General features: G+C 39.6%; 1 protein-coding gene across 2 annotated transcripts in view; it reads left to right on the forward strand.

Moving 5' to 3' along the window:
• ipo13b (importin 13b) overlaps positions 1-22,942 on the forward strand; it is a 133,117-nt gene that overhangs the window by 25,214 nt on the left and 84,961 nt on the right. The window contains exons 3-4 of one of the 2 annotated variants that reach the window (XM_078218586.1): positions 7,455-7,517; positions 21,308-21,448. In XM_078218586.1, the coding sequence (XP_078074712.1) occupies positions 7,455-7,517; positions 21,308-21,448 (204 nt within the window). The remainder of the gene's footprint in view (positions 1-7,454; positions 7,518-21,307; positions 21,449-22,942) is intronic. The other variant, XM_078218587.1, reaches the window with a different exon arrangement.

Genomic DNA, 22,942 nt, shown 5'->3' on the forward strand with positions numbered 1-22,942 from the left:
TTGCTAAGCAACTGCTGCTAGTTTATTTATTCTTCATGCTGTGGCCCTCTTAAGCACAAGAGAATCACAGTTGAAACTGAACCAGAACCAACACCAACAGCCACACGTATAAACACCTTTGTCCAGCATGAATCTATAGGTTTTTTTCTTTCCATGTAGAAACATTAAACTAAACTCACTTAAAACTAGACCTTATTTCTAATGTTTGCCCATACAAATATGGATTAAAAAGTATCTTTTGATTTCATAACACAGTGAATAGCACAGTCTTTTAAAAAATTTTTATTCATTCGCGGGTCATGTGTGTCGCTGGCTGGCCAGCATTTATTGCCCATCCCTAGTTGTCCAAGGGCAGTTGAGAGTCAACCACATTGCTGTGGCTCTAGAGTCACATATAAGCCAGACCAAGTAAGGATGGCAGATTTCCTTCCCTAAAGGACATTAGTGAACCACATGGGTTGTCACAACAATCGACAATGGTTCCATGGTCATCAATAGATTCTTAATTTCAGATATTTTTATTGAATTCACATTTCACTAACTGCCGTGGCGAGTTTCGAACCCGGGTCCCCAGAACATTAGCTGAGTTTCTGGATTAATAGTTTAGCGATATAGTGTATTGTGTGTTTTTTCAGTATCGTCCTCCGCTTCAATGTATATAGATTTTTTTTTTGTCCAGCCAGTCATCTTTTCCATCTCACATTATCAGCAAATTAGGTAGAATGACTTCTAAAGACCTTCGATCTCTAGCACACTTCCCGGGAGTTAGAGGCCTCGTAGATGGATAAGAGACCAAAGCTGCAGTTCCACTATCAGCCACTAATGTTAGGGTTATGGGGATGCACTCAAAAATTTAATGCGTAAAACTGTTTCACAATATACAAACATTTGGTAGTCTCTATTTAAAAACTCTTGTCAATAATGATTGAATGCATACTAATCCCAAGTTTTTACTGTGTAGATATGATTTATGTTTGTTTTTTTGTGTAGAAAATATACCCTTGTTATGTTATGTGAAAATAGGGATCACAAATGGCTTGTTAGTTTGACTAAATTCACAGATACCATCCTGAAATTTCTATGCACTGAAGCTCCTGGGATACAAAGAGTACAGTAAATTACTCTTTTTTTTTTAATCCATGGGAATTAATTGCTGATCGTTCCACCTTTGTTTCATTTAATTTCAGTAGCCAGAGTATCAATTTAGATTTATGAACCATAGCAGAAGAAACCTCTTTCAGAAATTGACTGTGAACACTTAAACTTTGATAGCGTTCAGTTTGCTTTTGAATTATACAGACATGGTTCAAGCTGAGGACAGAATTATGACATTAATTTATATGTTCCTTCTTGTTCCATAAATGTTTCATGAACGTTTTCAGTTTTATTGCAATTCTGTTGAATGGTCAAATGCATTCAGTTAAACCTTCAATGCGTTCTCAAAAGGAATCCTCAAAATGGTATTTGTACAAAGAAACTAGGGAAATCTGTTTCTAAATGTGTCTAATTTTTATGAATGGCAATGATGTGAAGTGGTCTCAGATTGCCATAGAACTATTATTCCCCAGATGAAAATATTAATCCGATTACCATCCAATTTTTAAGTCATTAGTGTATTTTTAATAGGAAGGTGCTTACCTAATGACATTTGATGAAACATAATGCAATATTGAATATTGCTTTGGGTAATTTTAACGTAAAGTTGGGGAGAAACTAAATGTAAAATTTGACTCTCCAAGCGTTTCATTATATAGAGTTTGGCTTAAATTAATCTATAAATGATAGAACCTTGATTCTTATTTCTGTTGCCCTTCTGGCTTTTTATATAAAAATGAAGCATCTGTATCCTGCTAATATTTATCCAGTAATGTTCCCTTGTTTCTTGTGTGAAGACTCTTGGGGATGGTGGAATAGATCTGTTCTGAACAATCTGCATAATTTTTAAATTTAAGTCAGCTTAGTGTTTCATCACTGTAGGCCTGAACTTCCGTGGATGGGTAATCAGAGTTGGATTGCCATTCCATTCCTACATTCTTACCTTCAAATCCTAATGATTCTGTCTTGCCTGACCTTCCGACTTGGGCCAGGCGAGAACTGCACGTAGCAGTATACTCGTGGGGTCTTCTGTCGAGGGCTTCTGAATCTGACACAAGGAGGCTCCACTGCTATTTTTATTGCCCTGGTGTTGGGGGAGTGTGGGGGGTGGGGGAAAGTAGGGGGGGTCCTGTGGAAGGTCAGTGTGGGTCTGTAGATTAATTACCCAGAAGCTAGAAGTGGTTTTAATTCTTATAACTTATTCTGGGTAACTATTGATGTAACATAGTTGGAACCATCTGATGATTGCGATTTAAATTGCATTTTTGGATGGCCCTCAGTGCAGAACAATTGCTCAAAGGAAGTTAGCACTTCCTAGGCAATTACAATGCAATCCTTACCTTCCCACAGCGTATCTTTGGATGCATGCATTGCCTCAATGCAACCTTCCTATTTCCTACACCAGGCCATCTGTCTTTTGTTCTTAAAGTTGCTACATTTTGTTGCAATCTCTCTCAGCTACGCGCTAATATCTAACATATTCTCCCTCTCTTTAGTTCTGATGAATGGTCTAAAGGTCTCGAAGCGTTAGCTGCTTTCTCTCCATACAGATGCTGCCAGACCTGATGAATTTTTCCAGCATTCTCTGTTCTTGTTTAAGATCTCAGAATCCACAGTGTTTTGTTTATTTTGATGTTCTCAGGATGTGGGTTCAAATCCCATCATGACAGCCAGCGGAATTTAAATTCCAGAAATAACGCTGGAATACAAAGTACTCCTCAATAATGGCAACCATGAAATTATCATTTGTCATATTAAAAAAAGACATTTGATTCCCTTATGTTCTTTAGGGAGGGTAATCTGTCATCATTGCCTGACCTGGCCTATACGTGACTCCTGACCCACATCATTGTGATTGATTCTTAACTGCCCTCTGAAATGGCCAAGCAAGCCACTCTGTTCAAGGGCAATTGGGGATGGATAATAAATGCTGGCCCTGCCAGTGGTATCTACATCCCATGAAATAATTTTAAAAAATTTATGCATTGAATAACTGCCCTGGTTATCACTGTATTACCTTTCTTGATTGATTATTCCAAACACACATCCTGCTTCTTTTCTCTGCCATTAATTTCCAAATGGACAAATGTGTGTCAGAATTAGCAAGAGGTGCTTTCAACAAAATTAATTCTGACGATAAAGAGAATGAGCCTGTGTATAAGAAAAAGTTTGCTGAAATATTATATCTGGTCAACCCTTCTCCATGGCCGTGAAACCTGGATTGTAGGCAACCAAATGATCAAAAGACTTGAAGCCTTTGAAATGTGGGCTGACAGAAGAATGCTTAGAATATTTTGAAAAGAGAGTGAACAAATGAAAATGTCCAAAGGAGAATGAAATCCAGAAGAGGCATGATGGATATCATCTAGACTTGAAAGACACTATCAAGATACCATCTGCTAAAGTAATATAGTATGTTCAGAACATTGCTTGAAGACCATATCAATGGAAAAGGAACTAAGAATGACCAAGAGTTTCCAAACAAGCAACATCAAAGAATGATCAAACATGCAGTATTGGGAGATAACTTTTACAAGAGAAGTGACCGGTACAACATTGCATCCAACCCTCAGCAAGGGGGAAGGAATCGGAGGGGAAAAAAGTAAATTTCTTGCTGAATGTACAAATAATCTGACTTGCTTTAACTACATTTAATACCTAATACTTGAGTGACTTGTTTCTACCTTTTGAAGCTTCAGCTTCTCTAATGTTTCCTTGTAGATCATTCCTTTTATATTTGGAATCCGTTTCTGCTGTTTCCCCCTTGTGTAAATGTGACTTAAACAAAATTGAGCACTTTAGGAAGAAAGCACAAACTTATTCAACTCAGTGAATGTGGGAGTAGAAACGCTATACAACTGATAAGACATTGTGAATGCAGTATTCTAAAATTCTGTGTTCAAAGGCAGATGTAAACAACATTTATGTTAAGCTAGCTACATGAAGAGGGATTGACAATGACTTGTTTAAAGATAGGCTTGCTTGTACGTTTAGTATATTTAATGTACAAATTGATTTTTAAACTATAAATATTGATTTTCTTTCAGATTACTATAATTCATAACATTCTCAACAATTCTTTTAACCTTTTAAAAAATTTTCTTGGAGCAACTTATTCCATCTAATCGTACACTGTCATCTCAAATCTCTATCGTATCAATAAAAGATGTTTGCTTATGGAAAAAAGATTCAAGTGCTGTTGTCAGAATATTTGGCCCCAAGACTTGTTTTACACGATCAGCTGCTTGTATTCTAACATTATATAATTGTCCTCAAAGTGTTTTAAATGCAGTTTCAAATGCATTTCTTAGGTGTTTTGTGCAAGAGTACCGCTTGTTATTTAGTGATCCTCAACTGTGAATTATTTTTAAAAGTCGTCCAGCTTTCTGTTTACAGAGTACAGTGTGTGTACAGGCATTGCTTGTTCTGAGAACATTAAGATTAAAACAATATAAATTAGTAATTTATTGTATATTAAGTCAACTTTCCCAGCATGTGGCTTTTTAAAAATAAGGAAGATGCAAATTTTTAAGTTTGTTGGCAGATGTGATATTGTTACGTAAGTACCACAAATGAACTAATCGATCTCTTGGTAATATTTCCTAACTTCACATTACCCCCAGCAACTTTTTTTGGTTATGGCATAAAGCAATTTTGGTAGTTTCACCTTGCCACAATCAACGGATGACACCTTCTGTCCGCTATATATATCATAGGTGTTGTCACAAGAACTATAAATTAGTGCAAGTGCAAGATTCCTTTTTGAGCAGAGGCTGGCTAAGTACAAGGGAGAAAGGAATAGAAGGGATAGATTTATAGCGTTGGGAGAAGGATTGTGTGGAGTATAAAGATTACTTCTTAGTGGACTTGTAGGGCTGAATGGCCTATTTCTATGAAAGGTCTTCCTATCAGAATGTAAATGTGAAAAAAACTTCTACGTTGTCTCTGTGTTTGCAGGAACACCAAACCAGCATGTGCACCTAGGTATAATTAGTTATTGGCTGTTAGTATTTTTTCAAAGTGTTCGAAGTTAATGTTTATTGTGTTGTGGTCCAGCAGTTTGCTGCAAAGCATGTTTCAAAATTTGGTACCTGCAATTTTACAGGAAAATCACTTCAGAACAACTTGTTTAATTACTGGTTAATGGAATTATTTTGCTCCTTTTTCCTTCACTATAAACATATAATTTTGTTATCTTATAAAGATTAAGTTGAGACTTGCTGTAATTTCCAATGTTTTGTGAGATTAGGAACACTAGTTTACTTAACTGCTGTTCCATCTTCCCAAAATGTACTCCTTTAATAAAATCCTTCTTTTTGAGGAAGTCAAGCACTGATTTTCACCCCTTCCTCCTAGTTCTGGATAGTTGCTTAATTTGATCAGTTGCTAGGAATTTGTAACAAGTGATTATACAGTCCAATAAGTATACAATAAAGTAAAATATTAGTATTGCAGTGCATAACTAACAGTTGCAAATTAGATTTCCAATGGTTTTTGCCCCACAACTCCCCCTCCTCCCCCAACCGATCACCTCATCTATGTGGACATGTTTGACTGGCAATTGTTTCCTTGACGGCATGACTGACATTGGAAAAGTTTCAGTGTAGAAAAAAGCACTCAAAAGGGAGAGAAACAAAAAGTGAACAAATTTTTATCTCCATACATTGCATGTTATCTGATACAAAGGCCTGTTCTTATAAAGCAGGAAATTGTCCAAGTCACCTTTTCATGAGAGATGCAGAAAAAGCACAAAAATCACTCTTCTGGACCTCATAGCTACATTACTAATAAAAGCTGAGGCCAAGTGCTGGGCTGTAGGTACCATTTTTGATTGTGATTTAAATAAGATCCTGTTTGCTTAAGTCAGTTACTGGGTTCCAAAAATAATTCATCGAGAAGCTTTGTGGTATTTCCTTTTTGATTTTAAGTTGAATTTATTATTGTCACATGTATTAGCATACAGTGAAAAGTATTGTTTCTTGTGCGCTGTACAGACAAAGCATACCGTTGGGAGAGAAGGAAACAAGAGAGTGCAGAATGTAGTGTTGCAGTTATAGCTAGGGTGTAGAGAAAGATCAATTTAATGCAAGGTAGATCCATTCAAAAGTGTGATGGCAGCAGGGAAGAAGCTGTTCTTGAGTCGGTTGGTACGTGACCTCGGACTTTTGTATCTTTTTCCCGACGGAAAAAGGTGGAAGAGAGAATGTCCGGGGTGCGTGGGGTCCTTAATTATGTTGGTTGCTTTGCTGAAGCATCGGGAAATGTAGACAGAGTCAATGGATAGGAGGCTGGTTTGTGTGATGGATTGGGTGTGCTATATAAATGAGTTTGTTATGCGAAATTAAAGATGTGTTCTCTATGTCCTGCACGAGGTATGACTGATTTCTCCTTAACTGCTAATTTATTCATTAGTGCCACAAGTAGGCTTACATTAACATTGCAATGAAGTTACTGTGAAAATGCCGTAGTCGCCACACTCCAGCACGTGCTCAGGTACACTGAGGGAGAATTTAACATGGCCAACGCACCTAACCAGCACATCTTTCGGATTGTGGGAGGAAACCGGAGGAAACCCACGCAGACACAGGGAGAATGTGCAAACTCCACACAGTCAGTGACCCAAGCCGGGAATCGAACCTGGGTCCCCTGGTGTCGTGAGGCAGCAATACTAACCACTGTGCCACCGTGCCGCCCGCTGTTGACTTAAACATAATTTAAATATGTGGTAGATAGTTGCATTGAAATCCAAAATGATATCAAAAGAGCTTGCTTGTGATTGATGAATTAATGTTTCATATTTGTACACCTTCAGAACTGAAAAGTAAGCGCTGGATAAGCATATTGGTATACTTTTTCATCTCCTTGTTTTTCAGTTGTGAATGGGTGACAGATTCCATATAGTTTGTTGTCTCCACGGGTGCTGATTTTAATCCATTTGTGTTTCCAGTCTTTTCTGTTTTGTTTCAGATTTTGGGTATTTGCAGTACTTGGCTTTTTATTTAGTTAATAAAAGATGGTACTGGAGCATTTGCTGTGATGTCTTGATTGCTGAGATAATGGGAATTTTAATTACCAAAATCATTAACATATTCAAAAGTCAACTATTGCTTTAAGAACTAAACAGTTGATGCCTTGTAAGACATGTAAATGCACATTAATTTATTTTTGTTTACATTGTACATCATTGTTTCAAGGCGATATGAGTAAAACACAGTGCACATGATATAAACCATAGATCAGCCATCTATGAAGTACTTGGCTATAATTATTGTTGCATTGCTTTGCTAATTGCTGCATGTTTGGCCTGCCTGCTTATTGTCTGTTATCTTAGCACCTCTTCTCCCTTATTGCCTGTGCAGATTTCTTGCCATCTTGCTGAATCTTGCTGACTCTGCAGCTATAAGGGAGATGGGGGAGCACAGGTAGGTAAAACTTACTTCTGTTTAGTTTTGCACTCTACAATTTCTAATTTATGCTAACGCCTCACATTCATTTTCTTCTTTTTCAGTGTTACCTTAAAGATTTTAGTTTCCAACAAATGAGCTGCACATATATTTTAAGGGAACACATTCAACACATGACATGGTGGCACAGTGGTTAGAATTGCTGCTTCACAGTGCCAGGGACCTGGGTTCGATTCCAGCCTTATGTGACTGTGTGGAATTTGCACATTTTTCCTGTGTCTGTGTGGGTTTCTTTCAGGTGCTCCAGTTTCCTCCCACAGTCCAAAGATGTGCAGGACAGGTGGATTGGCCATGTTAAATTGTCCCTTAGTGTCCAAAGATGTGTAGGTTAGGAGTATTAGTGGGGTAAATATGTGGAATTACAGGGATAGGATCTGGGTGGGATGCTCTGTCAGAGAGTTGGTGCAGACTTGATTTGCCAAATGGCCGCCTCCTGCACTGTAGGGATTCTGCAACAAGGATCTGTGCCTTCCTATTTCTCATCTACATTTTGCCCCGAGTTGATATAATTCCAAAACAGTGTCTGTTCCACTTGTACACTGATGATATGCAACTCTACCTCAACACTCGGTCTATCCATCCTCTCCACTGGTTATCAGGCTGCTTGTCTAATATCCAGTAGTGAATGAGCAGAAATAACCTTCAACCAGATATTGTGAAACTATAGCTGCTGTCTTTAGTATCGACCACAAATTTTGTTCACTAACCACTGACTCCATTCTTCTGTCTGGCTACTTTCTGAGCCAGACCTTTTGCAACCTTTGTGTCACATTTGACCCTGAGATATGCTTCCAACCACCTTACTATCACTAAGGCTGTCTACTTTCGCTTCCATGATATAGCCTAACTCTTTTCCTGCTTCAGCTTATTTAATACTTATCCATGCCTCTATTACCGAGAGCCATGTGCATTCCAATGCCCCTTGTTTGGTCTCCCAAGGTCTATCCAAAACTCTGCCCCTAGCCAAACTCACAGCCGTCGTCAGAGCCAACATGCTTTTCTGAAAGGGAAATTGAGCTTAACAATTTTTTGAGGATGTAGCTAGCAGAGTAGATGAAAGAGAATCAGCGAATTAATTACTTTTGTATTTTCAAAAGACATTCAACACCATGCCATACAAATGTTTGTTGCACAAGATAGAACTAATGGCTGGAGGTAAAAAAAAAAGCATGGATAGAGGCATGGTTAAAGGACAGAAAACAGCTTGTCATTTTCAGGTTGGCAGGATGCTGGAAGGGTTAATGCTGAGGCTTCAGTTAGTTAGAATTTATATTAATGCCTTGGATGAAAGGACTGCGTGTAATGTATCCACATTTGCTGATGATACAAACATGGGTAGGAGAGTAAGCTGAGAGTCTGCAGAAGGATAACGATAGGTTAAATGAGTGGGCAAGAATGTGGTAAATAGAGTGAAATGTGAGACTATTCATTTTGATTGGAAGAATAGAAAAGCAGAATGTTTTTTAAATCGTGAGATACTATTAAATATTGGTGTTCAGAGAAATCTTTACGGTCCTTATACAAGAAATACCAAAAGTGGGTATGCCCAGTGGGCATAGTCTAAAGATAAGAGACCATTTGGGACTGAGAAAGAAAAGCAGCAATGGGGAGAATTGTTGGAAGGTTTGGCACTTTACTGCACTACTGACAGCATGAGTGATGTTGAAGCTTTCTACGATTGGTCTTGGGTTTAAGGATACCAGAGTTTTAGATATGCAAATAATGTTCCAAGGCTGAAAGATCTAGCTGCTTCATACTTCCAATTTAGTTGCTTTCCTTCACTATTTAAAAAACTGAGTGAGGGAAGGCACATGTAGATTCTCCATTCATTGTGAACACGATGGCTAAAAAATGACGACTGAGACGAGATAGCCAGGTTTTTAAACAAAGCTCTGTGAGCAAGCGTTACCTAAGATGAGCTGATTTAGCATGCAGGAGGATAGTATCTTGCTTGCAAATAAGATTATCTGTTCACTCCAGGAGGCACAGCAGGTTCATTATTTTTTTTTATTATTACATAAATGTAATCATGAGGTTGTAATTGACTTGCATATTATAATGTCTTCTTTGGTTTTGGAAATTGCCAATAAAGTTCCAGTCTCTGGGCACATTGCAGGAACGTACTATTAAAGTCAAAGACTTAAATCGCTTTGATTCTATAAACCATATGCTGAATTTCTAATTATTCTGAATTTATATATGTATTATCTAAAAGAAACTTTAAAAGCCATGTTTGCTGTTTCATCTAGGCTAATGATCCATAATATTGTAATGTGCCAATGCACAGAGATACTTGTTAAACTGAGGTTTATTTCAGCAAGTTTCTTTCTGAAGAATTTTTTTCTGAAAAAGACAACACAAATTTGTGTGTGGAGGCACAAATACAAGATGTAACGGCTCTCGCACAAATTCCTAACCTTGGTTGTATTTGTTAATGGGAAGCTGTTACATGGAAACTAGAAGCAGGAGTAGGCCACCCAGCCCTTCGAGCATGCTCCGTCATTCATTTTGATCACGCCTGGTACTGAATTCCACACATTCGCCACCCTCTGGGTGAAGAAATTTCCTCACCTCCGTTCTAAAAGGTTTACCCCTTATCCTCAAACTATGACCCCTAGCTCTGGACTTCCCCATCTTTGGGAACGTTCTTTCTAAATCTACCCTGTTAGAATTTTATAAGTTTCTATGCGATCCCCGCTCACTCTTCTGAACTCCAGTGAATATAATCCTTACTGACTTAGACCTTGTCAAAAGCCTTTTGAAAGTCTAAATAAACCACATCCACTGGTTCTCCTCAGTCAACTCTACTACTTACATCCTCAAAAAATTCCAATCGATTTGTCAAGCGTGATTTCCCTTTTGTAAATCCATGCTGACTTTGTTGAGCTGGAGCTCCCTCCTGCCCCAGGTAGGGAAAGAAACTTGGAGGATAACTCCTAACACTGATGGAAGTATGAGAACCTGGTTATTTTCCTTCCTGCTCATCAATTAAAGCCCTCATTTGCCCAAGGAGTCAGGTGAATAGATAGAAAGCAAGTAACCTTCAAACAAGAATTTTAATCTGTTGACAAATGTTTCCAACTAAAATTAAGATCCAATGTGTTTGGAATATTTGGAACTAGGTGGTTGTACAGCATGTGGGCAAAGTTATGTTGGGGGGGGGGGGAGGTTCTTAATTCTTTGAGATGTGGCTTCACTGGAATTTTTATGATGTAAAATAGATTTTAATCCTATATTGTATGTTAAAGTTTGTTCAGAAAATGCCAGAATACAGGAAGTCTTGAGGACATTAACAACAGATTCAGATGCCTGTTTACTTGAGAATTAGTAGTGCTGTGCTTGGGCACTATTTGGTAACCAAAACACAGCACGATGGCAAGTGGTTAGCATTGCTGCCTCACAGTGCGAGGGACCTGGGTTCAATTCAGCCTCATGTGACTGTCTATGTGGAGTCTGCATGTTCTCTCCGTGTCTCTGCGGGTTTCCTCTGGGTGCTCCGGTTTCTTCCCACAGTCTGAAAGATGTGCTGTTTAGGTGCATTGGCCATGCTAAATTGCCCCTTAGTGTCAGGGGGATTAGCAAGGTAAATATGTGGGGTTGTGGGAATCGGGCCTGGGGTGGGATTGTTGTTGGCGCAGGCTCGATGGGCCAAATGGCCTCCTTCTGCGCTGTAGGGATTCTATGAAAAAAAATGTTAACATCCTTAACAGTATACACTTCCAGGAAAAGTGACTCAAGGGAAGAGATCTGATGGACACCTAGATTAGAGCATAGTCTTGGTAGATGTCACATTCAATTTACTTCAATTTCAATATGTCAGTAATATGCTAATAATTTCCACAGTCTTCATTTTCGGATGAAACACACGTCAAATTTCACTTTATTTTTCTGTCAATCTTTATACTGATTGTTTTTCAGTCTTTTGTTTTCTTATTACCATGGATTTTTTAAAAATATCAAATGACACTTGAATATTCAATGGTTCACTGGCAGGTTGCTCAATCTTGGATGTTTAACTAAATCATTACCGATTAGTTGGTGCTCCTTTGTGTTGTACTTTTACATGTAATCACTGATGGTTGAGGCCATAACATCAAATGAACCTTTGCTCAGGAAATTTCCAATATGATAACAAAACAATGCTGTAAGTTGCAACAATGGTCAGCAACAACAATTTGCATTTCTGTAGTATTTTTAACATTGTATATGGAGGAGAGTGGAGGAGAGTAGAGATTACTGAGAGGACGGGCGGAGGTTACAGAGATGAGGAGGAACAAAACCATGGAGGAATTTGAAAACAAATATGAGGATCTTAAAATCAAGAGTTTGTTAATCTGAGAGCCATTATAGATCATTTGAGAACAGGGTGACTGGTAAATGGGACTTGGTGCGAGTTAGGAGACAAGTAGCAGAGAATTTTGGATGAGCACCTAAGGGGGCAGATTGATCAAGTGAGTATTTGAATACTTGAATCTATAGGTAACAGAAGTGTGAATGAGGGTTTTGCCATCAGATCATAGTAAGGAGGGGAGGAGTTGGACAATGTCATGGAGGTGGAAGTAGGTGGTCTTGATGATGGAGAGCATTTGTATTAGCTACTCAGGTCAAATATCATCCCAAGGCTGCAGATAGATGGTTGAACGTCAGACAGCGGTTAGGTCAAGTGCAGGAGTTGATGACTGTGGTACTGAGTTATGGCGGGGATCAAAGACAATATTTAATTGGAAGCAATTTCTGCTTATCCAATACATGATTATGTAAATTGAGTGACAGATCAAAAGCAGTGGAGCGATTGAGAGAGAAGTGGTGATATAAAACTGGGTTATGCAAATAGTTAATAACCTTTTTGCTACATAATTTGCATTGTTTTCTGTATTAAAACAGTGTTCAGTGGAGATACTATGCTTCCCAATTGATAGTTGAGCCTAAACTGTGAAAGCAAATACGTGAAAATGTAAATTCCAGTTATCTCAATTTTTGGCACTTGATATAAATTTAGCCAGTGTGAATTCAGTAAAACCAAATTGTTCCTGTTATCTATCTGTGTCCGGAAATATTCCTTGTTTGCAAAATACATGAAGAAAGTGATGTTATATAGCATAAAAAAGGGATTAGCAAAGCATTTCTTGAAATATTTATTTCACTGCTTGGTGAGCTATATCAAGTACTCTATTTCAAGGTAGTTCCCAATCTGAAGCTGTGGTAGAATCATAGAATGGTTATATTTTCAGTTCTTTTCAACATTTTTGGGGGCATATTGCGTTTGTGTGAATTGCGTTTGTGTGAATTTCCATGTGTGGTGAATTTTTGGCTCCGTTTTGTGGACATGACTTGAAGAGTTTTGTCTTTAAAATGAATTTGAATAATTGCATTGTTTTCAGTTTTCTGTATCAACCTACCTCATGGTCTTCTACATATTCTCGGTCCACTCAAATTTTGTATGCATGTGATCCTATGTTATTTTCTTGAAATGATGTTTTGATTAAGTGCATAATTTTTAAAATTCCATAAATGAACAAATCAACCTTTTAATTCTCTGCAATTTGTTCTTCTAAATTCTTGTGCCTCCTCTAAGTTTTGGGTTTAGAGCCATGGGTTACCTAAAAAGGTGGTTGTAAACGCAAGTGGTATTGAAGTACTTATTTAAAAGGAATGGGTTAAAATGATGCATACTCTAAATAGACAGGAAAAACATAGCTATGATAGATGAGAGCAGTTTACCGATCCCAGAAAAGGAATGAGCAAGTATAGCAAATCTATGTAGCTGGAAGTGGCAGCTGCTTGTCTGTTTGCTAGCAACAGTCTTCTCATTTTGTGCTTTGTCTTCTCAAGCTGGCTGAGGTGTTAGGAAGCTCTTTATCTTCTGCTGGGTAAGGACTGTGCCCTCAAATCTGAGCACTTATTTCTAGGGATCAGTGGTTTACCATAGGCCAATCATTTGTGATTAACCAAACACGCCCGCTCACTGGCTGAGGTCATCTTTTAGTTTATATCATGCTGAGTCCATTTGTTAACTCCTGCCAGACACGTGCGTGGTTAAAAGGATACAAGATGCCAACATGGAAGCCTGTATCAGGAGGTTGTGAAAAAAGTTGACAACATTAAATTTGGGGATTCTTGGATTAGTCCTAGCATGTAAATTGTCAGATTGTGCAAAGGTGACTTGCATCAACCGTCTCTTGGTTCTAACTTGATTTATCATTGTCACGTGTATTAGTATACAATGAAAAGTATTGGTACGTGTGTGCTGTACAGACAAGGCATACCGTACACAGAGAAGGAAAGGAGAGAGTGCAGAATGTAGTGTTACAGTCATAGCTAGGGTGTAGAGAAAGATCAACTTAATGCGAGGTAGATCCATTCAAAAGTATGATGGCAGTAGGGAAGAAGCTGTTTTGAGTCGGTTGGTCTGTGTCCTCAGACTTTTGTATCTTTTTCCCGATGGAAGAAGGTGGAAGAGAGCATGTCCGAGATGCGTGGGGTGCTTAACTATGCTGGCTGCTTTTCTGAGGCAGCGGGAAGTGTAGACAATGGGTGAGTCAATAGGTGGGAGGCTGGTTTGAGTGATGGACTGGGCTTCTTTCACGATCCTTTGTAGTTTCTCGCAATACAAGAACTGTGGGCAGAGCAGGAGCCATACCAAGCTGTGATACAACCAGAAACAATGCTTTCTATGGTGTATCTGTAAAAGTTGGTGAGAGTTGTAGCGGACATGTCAAATTTCCTTAGTCTTCTGAGAAAGTAGAGGCGTTGATGGGCCTTCTTAACTATATAGTGTTGGAATGTTGGTGTTTGCTTTTTGGAGAGGTACATCCTGTTGGATCAAATGTCTCCGGCCTTGAAAGAATTCCAGGGGAAACAGTCATTTCACTCAGCTTTCATGAAGGAATTGGAGCATTCTGTGGTGACATAAAGAATGGAGGACTCGATTGCCAGATTTAGAAATGGTTCTGGGGTAAAAACAGATAGTTTTGTTCCAGTTTTATGGACGTGGCAACCATATCTCATCCTTGCTCATCAATATTTAATAGAAGGAAATATAATTTAGATTGAAATAACTGCTGACCACTTGTTTTTTTACATAGCTTGTGATCTATATATAAGCAAGCATTTATACAAATCATGGGTCCTTAGAGTAAAGTTCTTAATGGTTTTGAATAAATCAGTTTTAATAAGCTTAAACATGAAGAAAAGTCATAACCTTCCTTCAGATATTGACTACATTTCATTTTGTACATGACTTGTCCACATTACGTAAATTCTCTTGTGATTAATTTGTGCAAAGAACATTTTGTTGATTTGACAGATTGGAGTGAATGATCAAATATTCTAGCTACACTGTTAGGTACAGGCAATTGCTGTTATCGCATTGCTGCTGTAAAAAAAGTTTCTGCGTCACTGCATTATCTCTGCTGTTGTACAAGTGAAGCTCAAGCCTCTTGAACTAAATAATTGTGTTGTAACCTATTAGTTCACTGGATTTATTACCTGGAATGGCTCAAAGCATTTTAATGCATCCTCTCCTCCCCACTTCACTGCCTATTTCCCACTTCCTGCCGGAAGATTTAGTTGTTTTTGAAATATTCTTAAAATGGTTTGTACCACAGACAACTTGGTTACATTTCATAACACTGTGCTAAAAGACTGTGTGTATAAAATATGCATGATAAACCCATAATCTTGCATTCGCACAAAAGTGGTTTAGTTGGATGGATTGTGTAATGGAGACAAGTTCCAAGCTTCTTTACAGTACTGTTCTTACATTTGGGGTGGTGGGGGGAAGTGGAGTGCAGTTCAATGGTTTAGGTGCTTTCAAAGTAAATTGCTTCCTGGCTGATGGTGCATCCAGTTTTACTTGCTATAGTGTGGGAGAGTGGACACGTAACATGGGTTTGGGTTGAGGAGATGCATGGGGTTAGTATGGAGAACATTAAGGCATTTCACAAGGCCTATAATCCTTGCACTTCAACATCAACCTAACCACTTCCACTATTGCTATCAATTTTCCCCAAACTAAATACCCTTGGCCTATGCCTGACCATACAAGCTCTTCCACCTATATCTGTTTCTCACAATGGTTAGGTCTGTCTCAGCCTGAGCTAAAATGCACACAATTCTGTACCCCTGAGAAACATTAGCAAGCAAAACAAAATATGACAAGGTAAACAGAAAAACATCAGCAAATCAGGCGATGGAGAACTGGCAGCAATAACTCAAAAGGCATGGATAACAAACCACATGCACTGATTTCCCCCTGGGACAATGTCATGGGTGACCTACTATTATATCTAGACTTTGGGTAGAAGGTGCATTTTCTGCAATGGTAATATTTTCTCATCATGCTGTATCTGTGATGCCTGTTTGTCACACGTGAACATACCTATATGTTATACTTCTCTTTTGAATTCTTCTATCCCAATTTCCACCTACCTTCCCCAAGGTAGCTGGTACTGTTCTTTGCCTTGCTAATATTTTGAGGCCTGTTTTAACAAAAACTAAATTGGGTCTAAGACCAGTACTCATCCCTTCTCCTCCTCTCACTGAACAGCTGTGTATTTTCCTCTATTCCCTGTGGAATGTTCTTGCAGTGTTTCTTTGCATCCACTCAAGTTTTGGCTGTTTTCCCCCCTCTTGCCTTTTAAAGGAGCCCAACTTGCTGAGATCAAACAAGTCGCCTTTGTAATGAGCCTTGGCAACATAAGTATCAAAGAAAGATATATACCCCATGAAGTTTAGAAGAATGAGGGGTGATCATATTGAAACACATAAGAGCATGAAGATACTTGATAGGGTGGATGCTGAAATTATGGCTGCGATTCCCCCATCCCACTATGCTGCTTTTATAGCTCAGCGGGCCGGGAGATTCAAGCGCCGGCCAAATCGCGCTTGGCGTCCGGTCCTGTGCGCATCTCCGGATTTCTGACACGGAGCTGCTCCCCACTAATGGGGAGCTGGTGGCCGAACCCCACTGGAGTGAAGGGGGGCCAATCGAGACCCTTACAGGGGTGACCCTTGGGCATTGGCATCTTGGCAGTGCCAGCCCAGGCCCTCTGGCACTGCACATTGGGCATGGGTCAGAGCCGTGTGTGGAACCTGATGGGGGTGGGGCCTCTGGGAGAGCAATTGGTGGGGGTGGTGGTGCCACTGCCACTCTGCAGTCAGGATCGGTGGGTGAGGGAGGGAGGCCAGCAATTAGAGCTGGCCATCGGGGTGGGGTGGACTGGTAGCCTGAGGCTGGGCCTGGCCATGTTTGAGGGTCCAGCGATTGGGGTGTGGAGGGCCGGCAATGCGGGGGTTGTGGTGCTGGCCAGCGATCAGGAGGCCGGCAGTGGCGGAGCCACTGTGCATACGCTGATCTCAGCACTGACAGATTGGCACATGCGCAGTGGCCTGCTCAGTGCTATGCTGCCGGCCTCTCCCGCGGGAATGCCGCGCCCACTAATTTTTACCGGGATTTACGCTGAGGCACTCTGCAGTGCACAGAGTGGGAGATTCATTGTTTAACTCCCGTTGAATAAACCAGCGTGATTTACTCCAGGTTTCCCGCGAATTCGACACTTAGAATTTTTTTGGGAGAATCTCCCCCAGTATTTTTTCTTGTGGGAGAGACTTGAACTAGAGGACACCAGTTTAAAGTGAAGAGGTCTCCCATCTAAGACAGAGAGGTGGAGAATTTGTTTTCTTCGAGGGATGTTAGTCTATGGAATTCTTTTCCCCAGAAAGCAGTGGAGGCTGTGTCATTGAATATATTCAAAGAGGGGGGTTGAATGGCCTAATCCCTTCACTGGGCCAATACTTTGGACTTGCCTTGAGTCCAACTTCCAATTGCTCCTCTTCGAGACTAGCTGTACTCTGTGGTCACTCTCACCTTGTACTTCTGGGATTACAGAACTGCTGGCAATCTGATTGGCTAACCTGCTCCCATTTTTTAATGTTTTTATAAAATGGTTCTTCAAACCAAAGAAGCAAATTCAATCAGAAATTGAATGCATCATTTGGACTCTGTCCTAAGAAGGAAAAATGTTGTTCTAAATAAAGAACAAAATTCAGTGTAGTCTTCCCAATTCCCATTGGGTTTTAGTAATGGCAATCCATGTTCACTCACCACCTCAATGAACCACTCAGCCCTACAACCCCCTTAATTCATTACTTCCTGTTCCTATACCTATTGTTGTCCTTTAAATTATGACCAATTACTCCAAACAATCAACACAAATTCTCAAATTTGATTATACCATTCAATATCCAAACACTGACAACTGATTGGTATTCCCATCTCCTCGACTACTCCTGACTCCTCGCTATAAAATCAGTTCCCTTCCAAATGGCCTATGCTTGAAATTCTAGAGTGGGGCTCAAAAGCTGATGCATGGTAATCAAAAGTGGGGTGAAGAGTGAGGAGATGCACAAAAGGTCACAGTCAGAAGTTCACAAGGATATAAAAGGTTAGAGAAGGTTACAAATATTCAGAATTGCAAGGCCACGGATTTAAACATGAGGATGAGAATTTTAAATTGGACGAGTTGTACTCTTTAGTGTATCAGAAGCCAGTGTAGGTCAGCAAGACTTAGCACATAATTCAATATGGACAGCAGAGTTTTGGATGAGGCTGTGTTTATGGAGGCTGGAAGATAGCCAGCCAGGCAATGACCATCACCAATAAGAGACACTCTAATCATCATCCCTTGATATTCAATGGTGTTAGCATCACTCAATCCCCCACTGTCAACATCCTTGGGGTTACCATTGACCAGAAACTCAACTGGACTCGCCACATTAACACAGTGGCTACAAGAGCAGGTCAGAGACTAGGAATACTGCGGCGAGTAACTCATCCCCTGACTCCCCAAAGCCTATCCACCATCTACAAGGCACAAGTCAGGAGTGTGATGGAATACTCCCCACTTGCCTGGATGTGTATAGCTCCAACAACACTCAAGAAGCTTGACACCATCCAGGACAAAGCAGCCCACTTGATTGGCATGGCATCTACAAACATTCAATCTCTTCGCCAATGATGCTCAGTAAAAGCAGTGTGCACTATCCACAAGATGCACTGCAACAATTCGCCAAAAATCCTTAGACAGCACCTTCCAAACCCACGACCACTTCCATCTATAAGGACAAAGGCAGCAGATACATGGGAACACCACCACCTGCAAGCTCCCCTCCAAGCCACTTACCTTTCTGACCTGGAAATATATAGCCATTCCTTTGCAGTTGCTGGGTCAAAATCCTGAAATTCCCTCCCTAACGGCATTGTGGGTCAACCCACAGCACGTGGACTGCAGCGATTCAATCAAGAAGGCAGCTCACCACCACCTTCTCAAGGGCAACTAAGGATGAGCAATAAATGCTGGCCAGCCAGCAACGCTCATGTCCCCAAATGAATTTAAAAAAAGAACACGGGAATACTTGAGGCTGGAGGTAACAAAATTATGAATAAGTGTTTCCGTGGAACGCAAGCCGAGACAGGAGTAGAAATGGGTGATATTACTCTGGTGGTAATAAACTGTCTTTGTAATGGAGGGCTGTAGAGTTGGAAGCTCAGCTCTGTTTAATAGGATAGCAGTATTACTACTACCTTAGGTTGAATCTGTTTGTAGAGAGGTGGGTGGAACCAGTAATTAGAGAGCAGAGTTCTTTGGGGGAGCCAAATACAATTGCCTTGGCATTTCAAATGTCAGTTGGAGGAAATTGGTGCTCATTGAGAACTGCACGTTTTGACAAGTAGTCTGATAATATGAAGGCAGTGGTTATTTGAGAGTGATGATAATTCTATTACTATTTCTTTGCCTAGGTGCTTACGGAACTGTTGGGGATTATAAAGAGATGTGGATTTTGCTTTTTTGGATTTGTATGCTGTTCCCAGCTGGAGTACTCTGAGCTTGATCATTGTCCATTGAATGCAAGAACATCATAATTGAGCTGTACCTTTTTAAGCAAGCATACTTTCATCTGAATTCCAGCCAAAACTTGAAAGCAAAAGAAATTACTGGGATTTGAAAAAAAAAAGTGGGGGACTAGGATTAACTGGATTGTTCTTCAAGAGTTGGCGTAGATTTGATGGGCTGATTGGCTTCCTTCAGTGTTGTACCACATTATGAACCGCAGAAATCTAGAATTTAGCTGTTCCCCTGTCCTTGGTTATGTAGCTAAAGTAACAATCCTATTTCTCTCAAGTGATTTCTAAGGCCCTTACTCTTATTCTTTATATTGGAAAACTAATCCTCATGCTGATCCAACTGTAATTCAGATCAGCTATATTTGTCCTTCTGTTGTAGTCAATTACAAACCAAAATACAAGCCCAGTTAGATCATAGTCTCTAAAGAGTGAAGGTTATCAATTACAATATAATTCTACTGAATGTACTTATCGCAGCCTCACCTGCTTCTAACACATCCAACAAGGCCCATTGAATGTGCAATCTTGCCATGTCAAAGTAAAGAGGGCAAGAAAATCTTGAACAGAATTTTGTTGTTTGTTCATGTCTCTAAGTTCACTGCTTTCATTGAAGTAATCTGCAAAGTTTTGAATGCTTTGTGTTTTTCAGCCAGTGACATGGCCTTGATACTTTGTCAGCCCCTCCATTTTAGATCTTAAGAACCTGATATCTGCGAGTAGTTTTCTTAGAAGTATAACTCAAACTTTTTTCAGATTTTTCTTTAGCTTACACTTGGGAGGGATGACAAATGCAATATAAATCAAGTTTTAGACATTGTGAGTTTAATTTGTTCATGGAATCGTAGAATCCCTACAGTGCAGAAGGAGGTCATTCAACCCATTGAGCCTGCACTAACAACAACCAACAGGCCCTATCCCTGTAACCCCACGTATTTACCCGGCTAATCTCCCTGACACTAAAGGGCAATTTAGCACGGCCAATCCACTTGAATAAACTTCAGTTACTTCTGTGAATTCCTTTTGAACCTACAGTTTGAAATACAAGGCCTCAGAAGTACTGATTTAGCTACAGTATGAGTTGTAATATAGAGATAATTCTGCACTTGGGTACCAGAACATGCTGATTTGTGACCAACTTCTCTAGTTTCCTAGCTCAGCTGGGCTCTTGTAGATGGTAACTGATTTATTGCAAGGCATTTTTCCTCTGAGAGGAAAGGAAATCTTGCAAAACGGTTGGCCTTCCTGGTCTGGATTAATCATATTCCAGCTCATGGATGTTTATGCTATGGTCCATGCAGGCCCCCCCAAACCAATGATTTGATATGAAGCTTATTTGTGCATATATCTTTCATTTCACTGGGTTTCTCCTATTTTAGTTTTGTAGTTTGAAGGTTTGCAAAGGATTGGTGGCTCACTGGTGTGTAAATCTTGAAGTGAAAAACCAAACTTAATAGCTTGATGTATAATAGGATCATTAGTTTAAGCATTGGTGTGGTGCATCCCATGGTAAAAAACCCAAGTGTTCCCACAAAGACAAGTAGTAAATCGATTAGAGGCCTAGGAGCAGGTTGTCTTGTTTTCTTAATTGAGGAATAATGAGAAAATGGGGGGAATGCAGGTTGATGAACCTGTAAATGCTGTGTGTAGTGACAATGAGGCTTTGGGGAATAGCAATTTTAAAATTTTTGTTGCCATTTCACCGTTTTGAATCAGTTCTACAAAATGTTTTGAATTAAAATTCATTAGTATCTTGTAGTTTTGAAATTGTGTAAGAGATGTTAATATTGCATGTGTTTTTCTTTGCTTAGTTTTTAACTCTTGGATTCCCTTTGGGTATTTACAGATATGTAAACACGTTACTCAAGCTGATCCCTCAGGTTCTGCAATTGCAGGAGCAGCTGAGACAAGCTGTTCAAAATGGAGACATGGAGACATCACATGGTATTTGCAGAATCGCTGTGGCTCTTGGAGAAAATCACTCAAGGTTCAGTTTGCAATATTCTTATTTACCTTGCACTTTAAATATAGTCTGATCTGTTCTGAAGTATTTAATAGAGCATGTTAAATTTGGTATGTTCCCCTATTGTGTATTGCATGATCTAATTTATGGTAATATTGGCCCTTAGCTTAGAGGAGAATTGACCCTTAATGAGCAATTATAGTAAAAATAAGAAGAAACCACTTCACATGTGACTATATAGAAATAAACAAAAGCTTCCCAACTTTGATGGAATTTCATACCATTGGAAATTTTGAGGGTAGGGAATACTTTGTGGAGTTGCATGTGAAGAAGCTGTACCGTTATGTACAGGAAATCTATTAAAACTGAAACCAGTGAAGTGATTGATTATTTGAATGACGAGGTAATAATTTATCAAGTTAGTTGTCCCCTTCTCAGATCCGTTCATTTTAATTCCATTGTTGGCTTAACTGAACAAAATCTGAGCAATTACTTGCAATTATATTATTTAACTAGGAAAAAAAACACCTCTAAGTGCTTCACAGAAGTGTAATTAGACAAAAATTAATGTTAAACCAAAAAAGTTGGAGGGGTTGATAGCACATTAGATTAGCAATTCAGAGGCCTGTTCAAGTGACTTCAATTGAAATCGCACCATGGCAGCTGGAGAAATTTAAATTTAATCACTGAACTAAACTTGGAATAAAATATTTGCCCCATTAATAATAATGAAATTGCCAATGGTCATAGACACCAATCTGTGTCACCAAGGTTCTTTAGGGAAGGAAATTTGCTATCCTTACTTGTCTGGCCTACATGTCAATCCACATTCACAGAAACATGGTTGACTCTTAACTTCCCTCTGAAATAATATAGCAAGTCACTCAGTTGTATCAAACCACTACAGATAAAGCAGGTGACTCCAATACTGTCTTCTTGAGAGCAGTTGGGGACAGGCATTACATACGAAAAGATCTGAGACGGGGTAGCTTAAAGCTCAGTAAAAATGGTTTGTTTTACGGTGGAGAGCTTTAGAGAAGGAATTCCATATCCATTGGGTGGCACGGTGGCACACTGGTTAGCACTGCTGCCTCATTCAATTCCCGGCTTGAGTCAGTCTGTGTGGCGTTTGCACATTCTCCCCGTGTCTGTGTGGGTTTACACCGGGTGTTCCAGTTTCCTCCCACAGTCCAAAGGTGTGTGGGTGAGGTGGATTGGCCATGCTAAATTGCCCTTAGTGTCAGGGGGACTAGCTAGGGTAAATGCATACGGTTATGGGGATAGGGCCTGGGCGCAGACTCGATGGGCTAAATGGCCACCTTCTGCACTGTAGGATTCTATGATTAATGCTTGACCAACTGAAGGCATAGCCGCCAGTGGTTGGATGACATGAGTGAGCAATACAAAGAATCAAAGGATTGCAAAATGATTATTCAAAATGTTCTGGTTTTAAGTAACTTCTAGTTGTGTCTCATTTAGATCAATGTAAAATGTATAATAATTTGAATTCATTCTTAT

This window comes from Mustelus asterias, chromosome 8 (assembly GCF_964213995.1).
Source record: "Mustelus asterias chromosome 8, sMusAst1.hap1.1, whole genome shotgun sequence".
Lineage (NCBI taxonomy): Eukaryota > Metazoa > Chordata > Chondrichthyes > Carcharhiniformes > Triakidae > Mustelus > Mustelus asterias.